Source organism: Rutilus rutilus (assembly GCF_951802725.1).
Source record: "Rutilus rutilus genome assembly, chromosome: 17".
Classification (NCBI taxonomy): domain Eukaryota; kingdom Metazoa; phylum Chordata; class Actinopteri; order Cypriniformes; family Leuciscidae; genus Rutilus; species Rutilus rutilus.
The window spans coordinates 35,669,645-35,690,732 of NC_140230.1; the positions used below are offsets into that span (position 1 = coordinate 35,669,645).

Genomic DNA, 21,088 nt, shown 5'->3' on the forward strand with positions numbered 1-21,088 from the left:
GGATGGGCACTGGATCGGAGCCATGCCGTCCCCCTCTCTGGGCACACATCCATACAGGACGAGAGTGCCAGGCTTTATCTATTTGGTGGCACTTTCATATTCCGAGTAGCATTTCAATTAATTTCTCCTCCTGCACCACAGAAAAACCAGCGCTTCTGCAGCCTGTAGAACGAAAACGAAAAGCACAAACTGTTCATTTGTGCGCTCGACGTTCAGTGTTCGAGAAATCCTGATGTTTTGGAGGTGAACACAAGCTTAGTGGCGAATTCTCCTCCTTTTCTTCTTCAGTGCGGGAGATTTTCACCCGGTTTGTTGTGCAAATGTCATTTTTATTCAAAGTATCATTCATACGGTGCGTTTTACAAACCTAAGTTAATAAAGCGCTGGTCACAATCGCTTTTCTTACATAATAATATAATGCAGTATTGTTGAAAAGTTTGGGAGTGGTAAGGTTTTTATGGTTTAAAGATTTTTTAAGAATTTTTTTTTTTTTTTAATAATATTTATTTATTCAAAAATACAGTAAAAATTCGGAAATATTATTATAATTTAAAATAGCTGTTTTCTATGTGAATATATAGTAAAGTGTAATTTATTCCTGTGATCAAAGCTGAATTTTCAGCATCATTACTCCAGTCTTCAGTGTCACATGATCCTTCACAAATCACTCTAATATGATGATTTGATGCTCAAGAAACGTTTATGATTATTATCAGTGTTGAAAACACATTTTTTCAGGATTCTTTGATGAATGGAGAGTTCAAAAGAACAGCGTTCATTAGAAATAGAATCTTTTGTTACATAATAAATGTCTTTATAAATGTTACTTTTGATCAGTTGAATTCTTGCTGAATAAAAATAGTCATTTCTTTATTTTTATTTTTATTTATTTTTTGACCTTTTGAACGGTAGAATAAAATGGAGAAAGTTAATTTAAGTTTAATGAAAAATGATGAATACAAATATTTAACATTATAATTTGGAAAAACATGCAGTGATGAATCATTCACAGTAAGAGCAGGAACGAGCGTTACGTAAACGAGTGCAGTTTCGGTTTCATGCTGACTTGAATACGTAGGTTTAGAGGTCTGTTATCCCTAACTCTGACTATGAGCAATAGTAGTAGTGACGTATGACTTAGCAAACACCACTAATACAGACATGACAGCGCTGAACTGGCAGTCAGAGAGAATAGAGAGAAGAAGGGCATTATGGGAGTTGTGCTGACACCCTGTGATGGTGAATACAGTCGTGGCCCCTGTTGTCAGATGACAAGCCCTTCAGAACCCAGAGCCATTCCCTCAGAGTGACCTGTCTCTCTCTCTCTGTCTGCCTGGGTGTCTCTCGCTCTCTCTCTCTCTCTCTCTCTCTCTCTGTCTGCCTCGGTGTCTCTCGCTCTCCTGGAAGAGGCTGTGGTAATTAGCAGGGCTCTAATGAGACAGAATGTCAGTGATCTGCCGCAGTACAGGGGGGCAGGCGATAGGCCGGTGTGTGTGTGTGTGTGTGTGTGTGTGAAGGGGGGGTAGAGGAGGCTGTGCCATCTGTCACTGAGCGCCTGGCTCGCTGCTCTCGAGGGGGGCAACAGTGGGTCGCGAAAAAGAGAGAGAGAGATATATTAAAATGTGCAGGATAGACAGTGTATATCAATACAAAATTGCAATTGTAATTTTATCTGGTGGTTGCCCGATATATCGTTCATTTGCAGATATTTGGCTATTTTGAGATCATAACCATGGCTTGTCGATTGATGAACAGATTCGGTGTCTCCCCCTCATGCTATTTTCACTGCCTTGCCAACATAATAACCTCAGCATTTATGAAGCATTCTAATGATTACATTTCGGGATTTTTAAAAAGTTTTTGATTTTAATATTGAGTGTTTTTTTTTAGCCATTTTATAATGTATTATTTATTTTTAAATTTTTACACTTTAAAAAGTAAAATATATAAACATACTGTAAGTAAATAAATACATTTACTTTACATTTAATTTGAAACCAGGAAATGGAAGATAATATCAAATAAATAAAAATAATTAACAAGTAAATACATTTTTTTTATAAAAAAATATATTTTAGCCATTTTATAATGTATTATTTATTTATTTATTTTTACATTTTTACACTTTAAAATATATAAACATACTGTAAGTAAATAAATACATTTACTTTACATTTAATTTGAAACCAGGAAATGGAAGATAATATCAAATAAATACAAATAATTAACAAGTAAATAAAAGAAAATTATAAAAACAAAAATTTTAGCCATTTTATAATGTATTATTTATTATTTATTTTTACATTTTTACACTTTAAAAATAAAAAATATAAACATACTGTAAGTAAATAAATAAATAAAACATTATAAAATGGCTGAAATATTTTTTTATCATTTTTATTTTATTTACTTGATATTATCTTCCATTTCCTGATTTCAAATTAAATGTAATTATTAAAAAAAATATATCAGCATTATACACTTGCATTATACATTTTAGCAGGATTTAATTGGCTACCATTAAATTCTATTTTGCATATATATATCTCATTAAATTTGTATTAGGTATTGCATTGGTCATCGGCTAACCTGCGGTCCGAATGACACCATCAGTCTTTCTCCTCCAGGAAAACGACAGACAACATTTAGTTTTCAACAAGGTTTTTGTCTGGTGAATTGAGACTGAGACTTTTCCTGCAAATCATAGTTAAACTAAAGAATATGGACTCAATTCACATTTCACATAGAAACGGTATCGTCATCATCATAGTATTATCAGCTTCTATAGCCGTGAACGGGAGACAAATAAAAAATTTTCCATGTTTGCTCCGATAGCATTAAAGCAAAATTCATGATAGTGTTTTTATGACTTTCCAAAAATAGGGCTAATAGTAGCAAGAGAAGGCAGATGTAAATTCATCAACCGCATTTACTTTCATTACGGCACGAGAACCCAAAAGCCGGATGCAAATGAAATCACGCTCCTATAGGGAAGATCGGTCCTCCCTCTTCCTGAACTCCCGGCCCCTATATAGTTTCACAGAGAATATATATTTTTCATTATCGTGCTTCATTTTGAAGAGTTGTTTGTTTGCGGTTATGAATTCGCAGTCTCCCAGGGGCGTGTGTGCGAGGCAGACGGGAGCGCCGGGCCTCGGAGAGAGCGGAAATATAGGGCCATGACTGTTTATTAATTGATTTATTTATTTATCTGGCTGCCTGGTTATTAGGTTGCCTGGGAAACAGCTGCAGTTCCCCTGTATTATTAAAGACACAATATTCGTGAACCAGAAACCAGATGTCTGGGAAATTAATTCCGCGTCTGATTTATCGCAGCGCTCTCTTCCGAACGAACCTTTTTCCTTGTCGTTTAACGGATTGGGTTCTTGTTCCTGTCGCGGTGACCAGCGCCTTGTCTTTCTCTTGCTTGTTCTCCATCTGTTAGCTCTCTCTCTCTCTCTCTCTGCATGTAAGGTAGTGTTAGAGGTGGCCCGGTTTCTCTCGTTCTCCTCTGTCAGACCACACAGGGCTTGTTCTGAGGCCCATTCTCGCTAATCTGATCAGGCAGGCAAATACGCCGGGAAAAGCGGCTTTAATGATCCCCCTAATTACCTCAAGTCAATACCAACTGTATTATTAGACTCCGGGAAAATATTCCATTAGGGTCCCCCCCGTGGGACTCCCCGCACGTAGCGATGTCACGCGCCGCGCGCCCCCATGCTTGTAATTAATTTTATTTACACACGCAGGAATGCACAAGGTCGCACCTGCAGCCCGGAGCCGCCTCGCCCGGCCCCCGACTCGCCCGCTTAATCAGATCTGTCATAATTACCATTCTGCATGCTTCTGACACACGCTGAGAAATATTTCAATTTAACCGCAGCCAATGGCAGCGCCAGAAAGCCTTCGCCCACGGCGTACGGAGGCGGACCTGGACCAGCTCTCGTTTCCCTGCTCTGTTCTCCCTTCTTTTGGACATGCGTTGTCCCATATGTGTGACCCTGGACCACGTCACCAGTCACGAGTCGCACGGGTATATCTGTGGCAATAGCCAACAATACATGGGTCAAAATTATGGATTTTTCTTTTATGCCAAAAATCATTAGGATGTTAAGTAAAGATCATGTTCCATGAAGATATTTTGTACATTTCGTACCGTAAATATATAAAACATTTATTTTTTGTGAACATGACCAACTTTAAAGGAGATTTTCTCAATGTTTCGATTTTTTTGCACCCTCAGATTCCAGATTTTCAATAGTTGCCAATAGGCCAAATATTGTCCTATCATAACAAACCATACATCAATGGAAAGCTTATTTATTCAGCTTTCAGATGATGTATACATCTCAATTTCAGAAAATGTACCCATGTGACTGGTTTTGTGGTCCAGGGTCACATAAGTTCATTTGTTGCTAATGGCCGAGCAAGTTTGGCACCTTTTACTCACCCTTGTGACCACCATAGACATTGATGAGAATTATTTGATGTTTCTGATGCTTCTCTGAAGCGCTTCATTACGCTCCGCTTTGTTTGATGTTTGGATGACAAAGTTTAAAGAGTTTTAGCTTGTTCTGTCTCAGCGGTCGAACAGCGCTCGTCAATGTCAAAATGAATGAGATGGGCCAATCAGGTCAAAGAAGGCGGGGCTTGCTGTTCACAAAAGACCAATGCGAATTTCGACGCTTTAGTTTACATAGTTAAAGAATGCGTGAATAATAGTCAAAGTAGCATATTTAATATTTGACCGCTGATTTGCGATAGAAATGTTAAAGTGACATCCAGCGACTCAAATTGCTTGACTTTTTTTGCGTTTTTGACATGCACACAATCATTCTTAATTTGTATGTGCAAATATTTTCAATTATTTGCAAATAGTTACTTCACACTCCCACAATTAGACGTGGAGCTTCTTTTACCGTAAAAGTCCCTTTTAATCCTTTAATTATTTATTTAATTATAGTTTGTAAAATTACGATATCAGTTATCCATACAACTTTTGAACTTCATTTAATGTTGTTCTGAAGTCATTTGATTATTTTAGAAAAATCATTTAATTTAAACGGATACATTGCTATAATTACAGGATATATCACAGACTATAATATAGCCTATATTTTACACGTTTATTTCTGTGGTTAACATTTTCTGTTTAAAATAATGATGGTCTGTATGTAGGCCTATCCTATGATCACCCAATCATTCATTCAAGGGCTTTTAAACCACTTAAGCGCAAAAGCCGCAGAAGAGAACGCAATCACACACACCAAAAACATGCGCACAGAAAGCCGCTTCTCAGAAAGCTGTTCTTGGCAAGTAGCCTCGTCTTAATGATTTCGTGAGATCGTGAGGTCAGGTCTTAAAGTGACAGCAGCCTAATAAACCTGATACGGTTTTTCATTTCATTTTAATCAAACAACAAAATACAAAGAGAAAATCACTCGCTGCTCTCGACTGAATAACTATATATATATATATATAACAATGTTAATTTGAACAGCTATACTTACTAGTTTATACTTACTTAGCCTTTATCCTGGCCTTCATTCATAGTACTTAGTAAAAAGGTTCAATGTGAAATTATATATTACAATGTAAAATACAAAATGTAATGTTAGGTGCTGAAAAATAGTTATTTTTTTAATCGCTTGACAGTGCTTATATCCACACACACGTACATATTTAGTTGCATTGTATTAAACCCGGTCGACCTCGATGATCCTGCGCTATATTTGACCACCGTTCAGCAACTGAAGTTCCTCCGACGCTTCGAAAGCTTGATATATTTTTGCTGTTTTAAAGCAAACTTGTACATTAATTAATTAAGAGTGCTGTTGGAGCTGACATGTACAATTTGCAGGTTTTATGCCGTTTTAATCTATAATTCAATAAGATCAGGCATGATTTATCTGCTTAATTACTCTCTGATATTAGCAATTAAACTCCAGCTTTGAATTAAATCTCAATCACACACTTCTAATTGATGGACTAGCGTTTTCTCATAGGTTGCGTGTGTGTGTCGAGGGCTCCTTGCAGGCTCGCTGCTCTTTGTTTGAATTGATGCAATAAACCTGGGGTCTGTTTGTTTGTTTTCTTGAAAATGTTAACCTAGTTACGGGCCACCAGATTACACAAGTCCTGCTTTTTCCATGCAGATGTTTCGTAGGCAAAGTTATGACATTGCATGAATTTGTTTTTGGGTACAGTTGTTTGTCAGTCAAGCTTAGTCACATAGGAGGTTAGTATCAGAGAATGTCTGAATAATGCATCGTATATAGATATTAATAATGTGCGTTATATCTTTTCAGAAATAATTGTAACCAAAGTTAAATGCATTATAATAAATGTTTGTAATGTGTTTTAATTCTTTCAACGAATAGATAAGTGTTTTAATGTATTATAACTGTGGTTACAATTATTCATGTAGGCCATACAATGCATTATGAGGTGCATTACAAGACATAACTATGTCTTTTTAAAAAGATTTTCTGAAAGTGCACACAATTTGACACTTTCAATATTTCTAATGCACTGACTAGAAATCTCGAATCTGAGGCCGCAGTGCACTGTAACTTCCAGAAAACTCACAGGGAACGTATTAATGTTGTCACGCATGTTGTTTAGCAGGTTTCTTAAAGGCGCGCATGTAACAACCCTTTTGTCTCTGTCTAGAGATGTCTGTATAGATGGATAGACAAACAGACGGGCGTTATTGATCCCCGAGGGGAATTTTTCATAAAAAAACCCAGCTCTATACATTCACATGTTGCAATCAAACAAGACAAGATGAAACACGTAGCCTTACATATGTTGAGAAACATGAACGTGCTAAACAATATCTTCATTTAGGCACGTGAGAATTCTTCTCCCGGTTAGTTTTGCGATTCCAGATCAAAGCAACAGTTGGATGGGAATCAGTGCTGTTAACGGCACAGGCGCTCTCTATCGCCCCCTTGAGCTGGGAGGTTAGTTAGTGTTATATGTTTGTAGCCTGAGGATGAAGGCATGAGGAGTGTTTGCTTGACCACATCTGTGGAGAACGGATGTGTTTCTGTGTGTGTGTTTAGAGTTCATCTGGGGCTCTGGCCTCATTTTCTCTTCCTCCACGCCAACACCATTTGAATAAATACTGGGAGCCAGTCGATTTGCATAGTAAGATATCCAAAAAGGCAGTCCGTTCTCGGCCTATTTTTGGCCTGTTTTTTTTGGGTTTTGCTTATTGTTGCAGAAGATTCACATATGCTGTGCGAACGCATTAATATATTTCAGCCAACAGATGGACTTGACGCGCATACGGCGGGTCCAATTCCTTCACTCGCACATCCGCAAACCCCACACGCGTTCGCTCGCAGACGAGAACAGGTTTGAACATACTGTATTATCTTTTGAATTGATCTGCATGACACTGTCTGCCAAAGCTGAGCCGGTGCCAGATTCAGGAGGGCGGTGGAGAAGGAAACAATAATGCTTTGTCTGTTGAACACTGAAGCCCTCTGCCTGACATCAAGATGTTTGTTTCTCGCTTTTGTTTTTACTTCGACGCGCTCAAGGCTGAAGCCATAACAATGGATTAGCATCTTTATTTAAAAACAATGGGAAAGGAGGGAAAAAGAAAGCACGGCTGTTTAACATCTGCCCCCAGACTGCGGTTTCTGACGGGCGTCCGTGTGAGCGACAGTCCAGGAGTTTGTGTGTGTGTGTGTGTGTGTGTTTAATGGAGACCGTATCTCTAGCCAAACTTGCTGACTTGTTTGAGAAAGGCAGTGGACGATGCGATGACTGATAAGCGAACGGTCGGAGAGAGGGCAGAGCACTGATCTGGAGACAGCGCTGACGGAGATATCAGCTGATCGGACATCAGCATTTACATAATATACAAACTATATAGTGCGAAAGATTAGGATTAGTGCGTCTCACCTATGACATAGCGGAAGTTTTTTTGTGTGTGTAATTTGAGGTATACTGTATGTCGAGAGATATGTATAAAATTAAATAGATAAAACGCACATTGTTGACATTCATAATATTTAAAGAACAAAAAATATATATATATATATAACGGATAACATCTTAAAATATCTTTATTTTTTATGTATATATATATATAGATAGATAGATGTAGTAATTTATTTTTATTTGTTTTTATTTATAAAATAAAAATAAATAATTGTAAAAAAAATAATTTATAGATTTTTTTTGTTTTTTTTTCCTATTAGAGAAGGTGATATATTGGTATATGTTTAGTATAATTTTTAAGACAATGCATGCTTTATTTATCTTTATTTTAATATTATGATTTATGATTATGATTACATTTTCTGGCCTTTCAAAATCTTACTCAATTGAGTATCTTCCTCAGAATTGTTTCCTTTCCATTTCTTTCTAGTCATATTGGTGGTATGAAATGTAAATTGATCTGCTCAGACGCTGTTTAATGATACCTGTTTGGTACCATAAAAAAAGTGTGATTTGTTATTTAGTTAGAAAGTTTTTGCCCTCTTAAAGTAGCCTCCTGCTTTTTCTCTCAGGGTCTCTCGACTGTACTTTAAAGTAGGGGTGCACCGATCCGACTTTTTCAGTCCCGATACCGATACCGATGCCTGGGCTTTGTGTATCTGTCGATAGCCGATACCGATCCGATACTATAGTTGAATTAATAATAAACTGTATACCTTCCACCTTATACCTTCCTTGAAGAGACTAAAGGCACCAGACTTTACTAACTAAACATAACTAAGACAAAATAACAGATGTATGTAATGTGTTGTATTCTTATTTATTTAAAAAACAATTGTGCATTCAAATCGAAAATAGAATATAATCAAACTTCTTTAAATAAATGTAAAAAAAATCAAATTAAAATGTAGCGGTGGAAACAAAAAAACTGTGTTTCCAAAAATTGTAAACATGTAAAAATATAAAATGCAAAGTCCTGCAACAGGAATTTAAAATGCAACATAGCAGCTGAACCTGAGAATAAAAAAATAAAAAGTTGGTCGAACAACAATTTGATCACACATACAAATAATAATAACTAAACATTGTAATGTGTCACACCACCATCACAAACATGACCTGTGAATGCTCACTTAATCAGCAATGGCAAATTTAAATGTCAGTTTTAATGATCATTATGTTTCATATTTTTAAAAATGAAAACAAAAAGAAGCAGGGTTGTGTTTTATATTTCGTGTTGTTAATATGCAGTAAAGATAATCAATGTACGCGTTTGCCTGAACCACATTTATGTGGCCATTAATATGTTTAAGATTTTTTTTTTTAAATGAAAAGAGGCAGAGTGGTGTTGTATAACATACTTCGTTTTAATTTTGGCTAAAATATACATATGCGTACTTGGTATTGAGAAACGGCCTCTGGCTCGCTCCATGTTGCTTCTAGCATGCGACACGCGTGAAGCTGACGAATGACGTAGGTTCTGCTGCGACGACAAAAAAAAAAAAAAAAAAAAACCTGGATCGGCCCGTGGATCTGTTATTTTTTCCGATCCCCGATCCAGCTATTTTATCAGTATCGCGGCCGATATCCGATCCTAATATCGGATCGGTGCACCCCTACTTTAAAGGAACACGCCGACTTTTTGGGACTTTAGCTTATTCACCGTATCCCCCAGAGTTAGATAAGTCCAGACATACCCTTCTCATCTCCGTGCGTGCCGTAACTCTGTCTGACGCACCGCTAGCCTAGCTTAGCACAAAGACTGGAGGTAAATGGCTCCAGCTAGCATACTGCTGAATACTGAGTAAATCACTTCGCCCAAGTAGCAGTGCTTCGCCTTCTGAGAATATAGTTCCCAGTATGTGTATGGTTAGAAGATGGCTGTGTCTCATGTGACCTTGTTATTTGTACACGCTGTGACTGAAATCACAACATGTAAATAGGAAAATGTTGGCGTTATTTTGTCACTTATTGGGAGCAGTATGCTAGCTGGAGCCGTTTACCTCCAGTCTTTGTGCTAAGCTAGGCTAGCGGTGGGTGCGTCAGACAGAGTTACGGCACGCACGGAGATGAGAAGGGTATGGACTTATCTAACTCTGGGGGATACGGTGAATAAAAGATAAAGTCCCAAAAAGTCGGCGTGTTCCTTTAAATGCGTATCAGTAGTTTAAACCACAGCAAGGAAGTTTCCCACAACCTTGTCCAGAACTACTGTAGTCTCTACAATCTCGAAAGTCGCTAGACAAGTACACAGTTTTAGTGCGTATTAGAAGTGTATACATGAACTGGGATGCCGGTGGCGATTTGAGACCGGGATGGTCTCAGAGGAGTGTGAGTCCTGGCAGAACGGGCTGAGCGAGGGGACGATAAGGAGAAAATGAGATAATAAAAAGGTGTTGATGGTGCCATGTGACTGTGATGTGCAACTGTCTGGGGCTCCTGAACTCAATCCCAAGGTTATTAATGTGCTCGCTGGCATCTCGGGCAGGGCGAGGGACATAAACGCCACGCTGTTCTCTCACAGTTGTGTCCTGTGCGTGTCTCATTGGCAGCTTGTGACCGCTCGGCCCTCACACACACTGTCCTGCTTAGTTGGGTGAATCTTACGCATGAATTCAGCCATTGTGTGCAGGAGAAATATTTTTATCAGAATGCACCACTGCTATTTATACCTCCAACACAATGGAGGCCCTGGTGGACCCGCTCGTCCCGCACCGCTTGACCCGTCCCACAACCTCACCGTCTCTATGGGCGTTTGGGTAACATGCGCTTGTAAAGTTGAGCTGGAATATGTCAAGAACATTTTAAGTTCATATTTCACACCAAAAAAAATAAATTGGCTTGAAGAAAATTTATTAATTACTAAAAAACAATATATATATATATTTTATTTTATTTCAGTATTCCATTTTTGGTGTGAAATGTGACCTGGATATGTTTTGTTTTCTTTCTTTTCTTCTGAGATTCACTAGAATCACTACTAGTGAAATCTATCTATTATTTTTATTAGGCAATAAAATGGAAATCAAATACAGATGCTGAAGTCTCCTGATGTTTAAAAATAAATTAAAAAATCTATTAAATTTGGCTTAATTATTAAAATAAAAGCTTAATTTTCTTTCAGCCAAATGTAATTAAATGTATCAATTAAATTTGACTTAATAATAAAATAAAATGACAAAATAAAATAAAATATAAATTTTTTTCACTAAAATTTGACTTATTAATAAAAGCCATATATAATAGATTTATTTTTTATATATATATTTTTGGGGGGTTTCAGGACAAACATCTGGAGACTACAGCATCTCCATTTTATTTCCATTTCATTGCCTAATAAAAATAAATGGGGGATTTCACTAGTGATTCTTTCATATGGATACTGGATAAATCTCACACCAAAAATAAAACAAATTATTTTTTATTTTATTTTTTTAGTTAGTTATTTTATACATTTGTATAATTATAATTATTAATATTTAATTTTATTAGTTATTTTATTTTATTAATTAAAAAAAAGTATAATCTTGTGTGTATTTCTCATCTAGAGCTTCAGAAGTGATTGAAAGTCATGTGTTCAGTTTTGCCCAGATCCCATCAGAAGACCTCATTATGAGCTCAGACATTCTCCACATTGTTCTCCTAGCTCTTACTGTACGTCAACTTTTGACTCATTATAAGTCATTTTTATTTCTCAACAAGCATAATGAAACAACCAAGAACTGCTTTAATGCTTTAAAGAGCCATTTACTTCTCCTCAGTATGTTTGAACATCATGGCTAGCCGAGCTGTAGTCAGTGTTAGTAATACATGACTAGTTTTCTATCTCCATATCCTTCAATAATGCGCATTATCCTTTATAGTGTTTGACAGAATTGGCCAAACAAATCCTAGCAATGTTCCCGTATGCAGGCCGACTCTGCGAGCGCGCTCTGTTTATGGTAAGACAGTGGAAGAAATGCAATTGGACAAATACAAACGCTTTTTCAGGTCTTCAAGGCCCGGAGAGCATTACACTATCAGTGTGGCTGTCCAATGCGAAACGAGTGTATTGTTGTGTGTGTGTTCTGTAACGCTGCAGCATTAATGCTAATACCTCTGTTGACTCTTTACGGTTTGGTTGCACGGTGCTTTTTTTTTTTCGTTCTTTGGCTCAGCGGGATTTGTTTGCCGTTTTATCCGCAGATGTTTGATTGAGGATTATTTGACGATAGTGTGCTTAATGGCTGCGATAAGGTGTGTGTGTGTGTGTGCGTTTGAACTGTGTTGGGCTACAGACATCACAGCAGGAACGCAGCTCAAATCCCTACGCCTGCAAATAAAACAAAATGTGACAATAAACGTGGCAAAGGAACAAGGTGAGCTGTGATGAGCCTCTCTCTGGGGCTTTACATGGCTTTCGGGAGGAGCAGGAACATGGGACAACAGAAATGCTGAGTTATCTTTGCCATGCAGCGCTCTGGTGTGGCTCTGGCTTCTGCTCCGTGTGTGTGTGTGTGTGTGTGTGTGTGTGTGTGCTGGGTAATCCTGTGGAAATGAAAGGTGCTGCCACACACTGGCCTGGAGATTACAGCATCACGTTTGTAAGTGTGCCAGGACTCAACTGCTGGAAACACTCTTTTCCTTTCCTAAAACTAGCGTTTTACTGCTAGTTATATTAGGAATGTGAATTATTCCATGTTCAACTTTCTTAAGTGTGTAATGTTGCTGTTTGAGCATGATAGAGTTCTTCTCTATATCAGTGTTTCTGAACTCCCTGAAACGCCTCCATTGTAGTCTTGAGTTTCTTCCGGGAACGAACACGTCACAATATTCCTCATTATAATAATTAATATGCAGAATAAAGGGGCGGGGCCTGGTTGAGTTAGTTAGTAGTGTGTTAAACTTGCGGTTATGGTAAGGGGCGGGACATTTCCCAAACACACTCGAAGCGCTCGACCAATCACAACACACTGATCCAGCCGACCAATCAGAGCACAGTGTGCTTTTCAGAAGGAGGAGCTTCATAGAGACAGGAACTAAACAGAGCGTTACTGACAGACTGGGAAGAGAGGAGGCGCAACAATGGAGAATATGAGGAAAATAATCAACATTCACGCAGGAAAACCTGTTCTAGTAGAGTCTGAAACAACATCAAGACTTTGTGAAAAAGGGCATAAAATGGCCTCTAACGGTTCTGAATCATTTTCCAGTTCCCTAACAATTCAATTTATTATTCTTGTTGTATATTTTTCAGGAAGCAACCCCTCTCTCAAACTATGTACTAAACAAAATCATCAAAAAAGATTTAGCATATTTACATTTTTAAATGGTTGAACTGAATTAGTTCGTGAGAAGTTATTATACTCATGAATATAATGTTCTCTGTGTATGTAATAATATAATGATTAGAATCCTAAAAAGTGTGTATATAAACATTCTATTTAATTTAAAAATATTCTATTTAAAATGAATGCAGTTCATTTGAACTTTCTAATCATCAAAGAATACTGGAAAAAATATTTTCACAGTTTCCACAAAAATATGAATCAGCAGCACAACAGTTTTCAACACTGATAATAATCATAAATGTTTCTTGAGCATCAAATCATCATATTAGAGTGATCTCTGAAGGATCATGTGACACTGAAGACTGGAGTAATGATGCTGAACATTCAGCTTTGATCACAGGAATAAATTACACTTTACTGTATATTCACATAGAAAACAGCTGATTTACATTATAATAATATTTTATTATTTTTTATTTGTTTTTGATCGAATAAACTCAGCCATGGTGAGCAGAAGAGATGTCCACGAACATGAATAAACCCGAGGTGTGTGTTGTGTGTTCTCTCCTGCAGGGTTGGCTGTGTGAACTCCTGCGCTGGAAAGAAGACCCGTCCCCGGAGAACCGCACACTCTGGGAGAACCTCTCCATGATCCGCCGGTTCCTGAGTTTGTCCCAAATGGAGCGTGATGCGATATATGAGCAGGAGAGCAACGGAGGACAGCAGCACCATGTGGACAGACCGCCTCACCTGATGCATATGCCCACAGACCCCCTACAGGTCAGTCACACACACACACACACACCACAGACCCCCTACAGGTCAGTCACACACACACACACACACCACAGACCCCCTACAGGTCAGTCACACACACACACACACACACACACACACACACACACACACACCACAGACCCCCTACAGGTCAGTCACACACACACACACACACACACACACACACCACAGACCCCCTACAGGTCAGTCACACACACACACACACCATAGACCTTCACTAAACACCAATGAAAACCAGGCTGTGTATAGTCCTAGATCATGTCATTTTCATAACACACCTTTTAAAACTATTGTATGGAGTTTCTTCAGCTGGTATATGTGTGTGTTATTAAAGTCCCCCTGTAGTCAATCATTGTTTTCCTTAAAACTCATCTTTGATCACCAAAATTACATATTTATTTCATGCCTTAAGATATCTTGAGTGTAACTCGACACCCTTGCCTCATTTAGTATGCGCGGTTCTATGAATATGCAAATGAGCCCCGCCTCCACTCACTCAGCTCAGAGATCCACTGGTTGACGATCACACGTTGATCTGATTGGTTACAAGGTAGTTTGTGACGTCAGAAACACCAGCGATTTCAAAGCGTGTTTTTGAGACTGTCTTTGGTTCACTGCAGTTTTAAAGGGCTAGTTCACCCAAAAATGAAAATTCTGTCAGTAATTACTCACCCTCATGTTGTTCCAACCCCGTCAGACCTTCGTTCATCTTCGGAACACAAATTAAGATATTTTTGATGAAATCTGAGAGCTGGCTCACTCCTCCATAGACTTCTAGGTGACCGAAACTTGCTGGCCCAGAAAAGTTATTAAAGAGATTGTTAATATAGTCCAAGTGACTACAGTGGCTCAATCTTAAGTATATCAAGCGACTGGACACAGCGCGTCTGTGTTGCACGTCACCACGTAGGCTCACTATTGGCCGACGCTGGTCATGTGTGTGATGCGTGGTGACATACAACACAGACGCGCTGCGCAAAAACACTACGTGAACTCACTCGAGGCCCACAGAGAAGGAAATGAATAGTGGAATAAAGTCGTTATTTTTGTTGTTTTTTGCGCACAAAAAGTATTCTCGTCGCTTGATATACTTAAGATTGAGCCACTGTAGTCACTTGGACTATATTAACAATCTCTTTAATAACTTTTCTGGGCCAGCAAGTTTCGGTCACCTAGAAGTCTATGGAGGAGTGAGACAGCTCTCAGATTTAATCAAAAATATCTTCATTTGTGTCCCGAAGATGAACGAAGGTCTTACGGGGTTGGAACAACATGAGGGAGAGTAATTACTGACAGAATGTTCATTTTTGGGTGAACTAACCCTTTAAGGAGAAAATACTCAGCAATGGTGTCGACTTATGAATTTACACATGGTTTGTCTTAAAGCGTATTAAAAACACCACATAGACACATAAACAACATTAAAAACTTGAGTTTCACCACAGTGGGACTTTAAACAACATTACAATCCATTGAACAATCATTCCTGTCAAATGAAATACGCCGTTCCCCTGATTAAAGCCCAGTTATTTAGCTATTTCTGTTGGAAATTCAATGTAAGAGGGTTTATGTATTTAATAACCATATGGTAATGCCTTTATTTTTGTTTTATTTTACCAGAAACATGTCTAATTAGGACTCTTCTGATCATTTGAAGTGTGGAGGTTTGCTGTGTAAGCGTAGCAGTCATTAGCAACATCGTTTGTCTGCATTTAGATATTAAGGACAGCTAGCTATTTTTGATAAATTCATCACTATTCACAATCTACATTTAATCACAAAAATCCCCAAGTTCTTGTGGTTACAGCTGCGTATTTGATCAGATATTATTGTGTTTACTCGCAAGCATATGGTCATTCCAAGAAAATATTATGCGGGAAGAAAAACATTTATTCTCTTCCATTTTCACCACTTAAGAAGACGTGGAGACCGGAGCTTGGATACTCACAGTATAGCATTTACATGTTCATTCTTAACATTTACCACTGCACTTTTAAATCAAAAGATATATCTGATAACATTAGTTAATGCACTGTGAACTAACATGAACAGTTCTATATATTTTACCCAGCATTGACAGAGATTATTGCACATTGTTAATGTTAGCTAATGCATTAAAGAAATTAGACCTTATTGTTAAGTGTTAACAAGCATTTACATAAACATAAATGCATGCTGTGGGATAATAAAGCCATAAAATACTAAATGGCGTACAAAACTTTTTTCTTTACCTCTTTTACCTTTTTATTTTATTGACTCAAACCAAAAGATCAAATTATTCCTAACAAATGAATAAGTTTGAAACAGGAATCTTCATTATTTTATTTACATATATGTTTTTTTTTTTTTTCATTATTATTGTAATTGACTCGAACCAAAAGATCAAATTATCAAACAAGAATTTTTATTTTATTTTATTTATTGTATTTGTAAATGACTCAAACCAGATCAAATTAATAAACGAATGTCTCTCATTTTATTTTATTTTATTTTACTTTATTTTAAAAAGAAAAGCAAAGCCATAAAACACAAATACCTCAGTTAAAGAGTGTTTAGGTGCGACGTGAAGCTACGAAACAGCTTTCTGCTGAGCAAACACACTCATTATGTCCGTCAGTGTTTAATGCACTCTGCATGCCAGTTGTTGACCTCGATGTCTTGTACTTGCTCATGTCCCATTTATTTCTGCCTATTGTATTCCAGTGTCTTTGAAATGTTATCAGGAGACTAGTGCACTTGCAAAAATGTTATCAAGCATTCCCGTTCCCTTTGGGAATGTCCCAGGAAAAGCCGTCTGTATAGTGTATGGAAAGCAGCAGCTGCAGCGACAATGGCCCAAACTCACTAACAATGGCACATTTCAGAGCAAATGTGTCATGTGTTTAGATCGATGTGAAAGTGGCCATAACACAGACACTGATAGCACATCTCTCACACACACACACACACACACACCATGAGTCTGTGTTTACCGTGTTCAGCTACAGCGTTTCAATAGGGCTTGATAAGCAATCAACAGACCGGCTCTGTTAATGTGGATATTCTGATGAAAGAGTTGGCGTTCACGTGTTCTGTCATTAATGACAGCAGGTAAAGCTGGAAATCCCCACAGATGAATGAAGAAAATCATATATCATCATTTGTTGATCACAGGATGGCTATTTTTGCTGGAAAATCTTTTCATCATCTCCTTTTATTTTATTTTATTTTTTATATAATTAATGGCTCTAACTTAAAACTTTACTTTACTTTACTTTACTTTACTTTACTTTACTTTACTTTACTTTACTTTAGTTTACTATAGTTTACTTTAGTTTAGGTTTTATTTTATTTTTTAGTTTAGTTTACTTTAGGTTTTGTTTTATTTTATTTTATTTTATTTTATTATTTTTTTTAGTTTAGTTTAGTTTAGGTTTTATTTTATTTTTTAGTTTAGTTTAGTTTAGTTTTTAGTTAACTTTAGTTGTTAGTTTACTTTAGTTTAGGTTTTATTTTATTTTAGTTTAGTTTAGTTTAGTTTAGTTTTTAGTTTAGTTTTTAGTTTACTTTAGTTTAGTTTTTATTTTATTTTATTTTATTTTATTTTATTTTATTTTATTTTTTATTTTTTATTTTTTAGTTTAGTTTAGTTTAGTTTTTATTTTAGTTTAGTTTAGTTTAGTTTAGTTCCATAATGGAATAAGACCAATATATCAATTAATTCTTAACAAATCAAGTCTGCCATCAATAAGACAAGATTAAACTCAAACAAAAGATTAAATTATTCCTAACAAATTAATAAATTGGACATCAGTGCAAAAACATCCAATTATTAATCATTTATTTTATTTTATCTTATTTATTTTGATTGTAATGGACTCAATCCAAAATATCAAATTATTAAACGAGAATGTTTTTCTCATTTATTTTATTTGACTTTACTTTACCTTTGACTTTATTTTATTTTGATTGCAATTGACTCTAACCAAAGGATCAAATTATTAAACAATGTTTCTCTCTTTTTTTTTTTCTTTTTTTTTTACTTTAACTTTTTTTTTTTTTTTTTTTTTTTTTTTTATTGTAATGGACTCGAACCAAAATATCAAATTATTAACCAACAACGTTTCTCTTTTTTATTTTATTTTATTTTATTTTTGATTGTAATGGACTCAAAACAAAAGATCAAATTATTAAACAAATTTAATTTAATTATTTAATTTAATTTATGGGCATAATGGACTCAAACCAAGAGAGAAAATGATTCTTAAGTCTGACATTCTGACATCTGAAATAAATACATTCTTAAACACTTCAACTAGCGAAACTAATGTTCTAAAATGTATATTTCAGACTGACTGAAACCTTCCCCTGTGTTTCTGTTTTTCTCAGACTCATCAACACCCGTCCTCTCAGCTCCAAGCCCAGCCGCCCCTGCCTCACCCCTCTCAGCCTCCGCTATCCCAGCAGCCCTTGCAGCAGACGGGCCCTCGCCTGCCCCCCCGACAGCCCTCCATGGCCTCACCGGCGGAGACGGAGGACGAGAACCGATGCAAGAGCCGCCAAGCCAACCGGATCTCCATGGAGGCGCTGGGGATCCTGCAGAGCTTCATTCAGGACGTGGGCCTGTATCCCGACGAGGAGGCCATACACACACTCTCAGCTCAGCTCGACCTGCCCAAACACACCATCATCAAGTTCTTCCAGAACCAGCGCTTCTACATCAACCACGCCGGCAAGCTGAAAGAGCCCGTGGGATTCCCCTCGAGCATCAACCACAAGGACGAGGGCCTGACGGACTTCAAGGACAGCGAGTTGATGACCGAGCTGGACGAGAGCGTTCAGACCAACAACAGCATGTTCTCCGTTAAACTGGAGGAACACCTGGCGAACGAAGCGCACGCTATGGGCCCGGCCCAAACTGAGCAGGAGGCCAAAGAGTGACGGACCTCGACGATCCCAATCTGAATCTCTTTCACTCGCTTGTCTGTGTTCCACTGTAAGACTTTTTACACCAGACTGAATAACACACAGATGATTAACTTTCACAGTTTTTTTGTAATGCGTGGATTATTTCACTGTAAAGACTCGTGCATCATTTCAATAATCTGCACACACAAAATGTAAAAAAATTAAATAAATCAAAAATTCTTAAAGGAATAGTTCACTCTTAAATGAAGAAAAATCGTTTTTCTTATGAAGTGAATGGCGACTTGGGCTGTCACGCTTCAAACTGCACAAAAGCATTACAAGTAGTCATAAATAGTCCATATACAAATCCATGCTGACCGAAGACACTTTATAGCACAGTAACTGTATACCGGTATACATATATAACAGTATGATTATGTTTGCTGTATTCGTAATGTACTCAAACCTGAAGATTAAATTATTCATAACAAACCTAGAAGTGTGAGATCAGTGCAAAAACTTCAAAATTATTAAACAAAAATTTGATTTTATTAACCTAATGCACCAATAGAGATATTTCAAGAAATCAAGTCTGACATCAGTCAAAAACTTGAAATGATCAAACACTCCAGGTCAAATATCACGGTATGAGTTATTTTATATCATATTAACATTATATATATATAGGCTATCACAACATGGTTATCTGAAGTCGCATGAGTGTGTGTTTACGACGGCCCCAGTTCTCATTCACTTCTATCATGTAGAAATATTCTTCAAAGATCACTTTAAGATGAAACGAGCGTGAGAAAACATGAACTATTCCTTTAAGAGAACGGTATGTTGCTGTGGATATTTGCCGACTGCACTTGTTCTCTGTTGTTTTTACACTGATTTTAAACTACTGGTTTTGAAAAAAAAAAAATGGAAAAAAAAGGAAAGTCAATGGAGTTTGATGGACTTTGATGTTTACGTATGTGATGTTAACTGGATTTTTTTATATAAAAAGAAAAGAAAATGCATGAAATTGGAGACGAGGGGAGGACGGAGGCTTTAGCGCCGAGGTCCCGAGTCGAGCACTGAGATCTGACGATCGCTCAGTCTCTGGATCCCTACGACCTGCAGGGAAACCCGGGGAAATCTTATTATTATTATTATTATTTGCTTTGAAGAAATATAAATATATATAAATATATATATATATACATAGACATATATTAATTGTAAAAAAGTATACAGTCTTAAAGAAACTATGCCAACAAATGCCTTGTACTATATGGCACTGCCGATGTTAGATTATTTTGCAAAACTTTGGTCACTGTAAAATCCTGGAATTCCACAGTTTCAAAATGTGAATCACAACCTCGTTCGGTTCTCATCTTCGTCCTGCATTATTTATTTTTTTTGCGTTCTGATGTAATTACGTTTTTTCGGAGCACTTCCGTCATTTGGCGCTTTTCGTTTTACTGATCTTTTTTCTATTTATAAATGTAATTTTGATGGGCAGTAAAATCAGAAGTGTCTTAACGTTTTAAATGGAAACATGTGCTTTAACAGTTGCCTAAAAAAAAAAAAAAGTGCTGTATGTCAAGCAACTCATGCTACGAGCTTCACGATTAATGTTGTATGCAATTTTTACTATCATGCAAATAAGCTTAGGTAAACGACTAACCTATAGACCACCTTAGACAGAAAAACATATGCAATTTGTGTGAAATCGATGTTTGCAATGTGTCTTCCTTTGGTTAACGATCCAATTCAAAGCTATTCCTGTATAAATATGATGTATAAAAAAGTGGTTCTTTTTTTATGAGTTTATTGCAATGAGAACACCAGTTATTTTGTTACGACTGACTGTTTTATAAGTGTTTCTTGGTTTCTTTACGCAGAAATGTTCTAACTAGGAGTGGTTACTGATTGTTAATGACACAATTAAACTGTTTGTATTGTACTCCGGAATCTTTGCGTTAATGTGCATTAAAGAATATCCACAGCGCATGCGCATCAGCTGGTCCTTTCACTACAGTGTTATCGTGTGTTTAACGGCAAGGTGTTACTGAGATGATCTGAAGCTGTGAAGTTTCCCAGTGAACTCCAGGTGAAGCTCTGAGACTCATATGGAAATATGTTTTGCACATATGGAAGGAAATCATCAATGACCTCAAAGCATCACGGTG

At 37.0% G+C, this 21,088-nt stretch overlaps 1 protein-coding gene across 8 annotated transcripts in view; it reads left to right on the plus strand.

Moving 5' to 3' along the window:
* satb1b (SATB homeobox 1b) overlaps window positions 1–19,824 on the plus strand; it is a 63,838-nt gene extending 44,014 nt beyond the window's left edge. For all 8 annotated transcript variants that reach the window (XM_084385468.1, XM_084385470.1, XM_084385472.1 and 5 more), the window contains 2 exons: window positions 13,800–14,006; window positions 18,393–19,824. In XM_084385468.1, coding sequence (XP_084241594.1) covers window positions 13,800–14,006; window positions 18,393–18,944 — 759 coding nt within the window. In that variant the 3' untranslated portion in view covers window positions 18,945–19,824. The remainder of the gene's footprint in view (window positions 1–13,799; window positions 14,007–18,392) is intronic.
* Window positions 19,825–21,088: the final 1,264 nt, after the last annotated feature.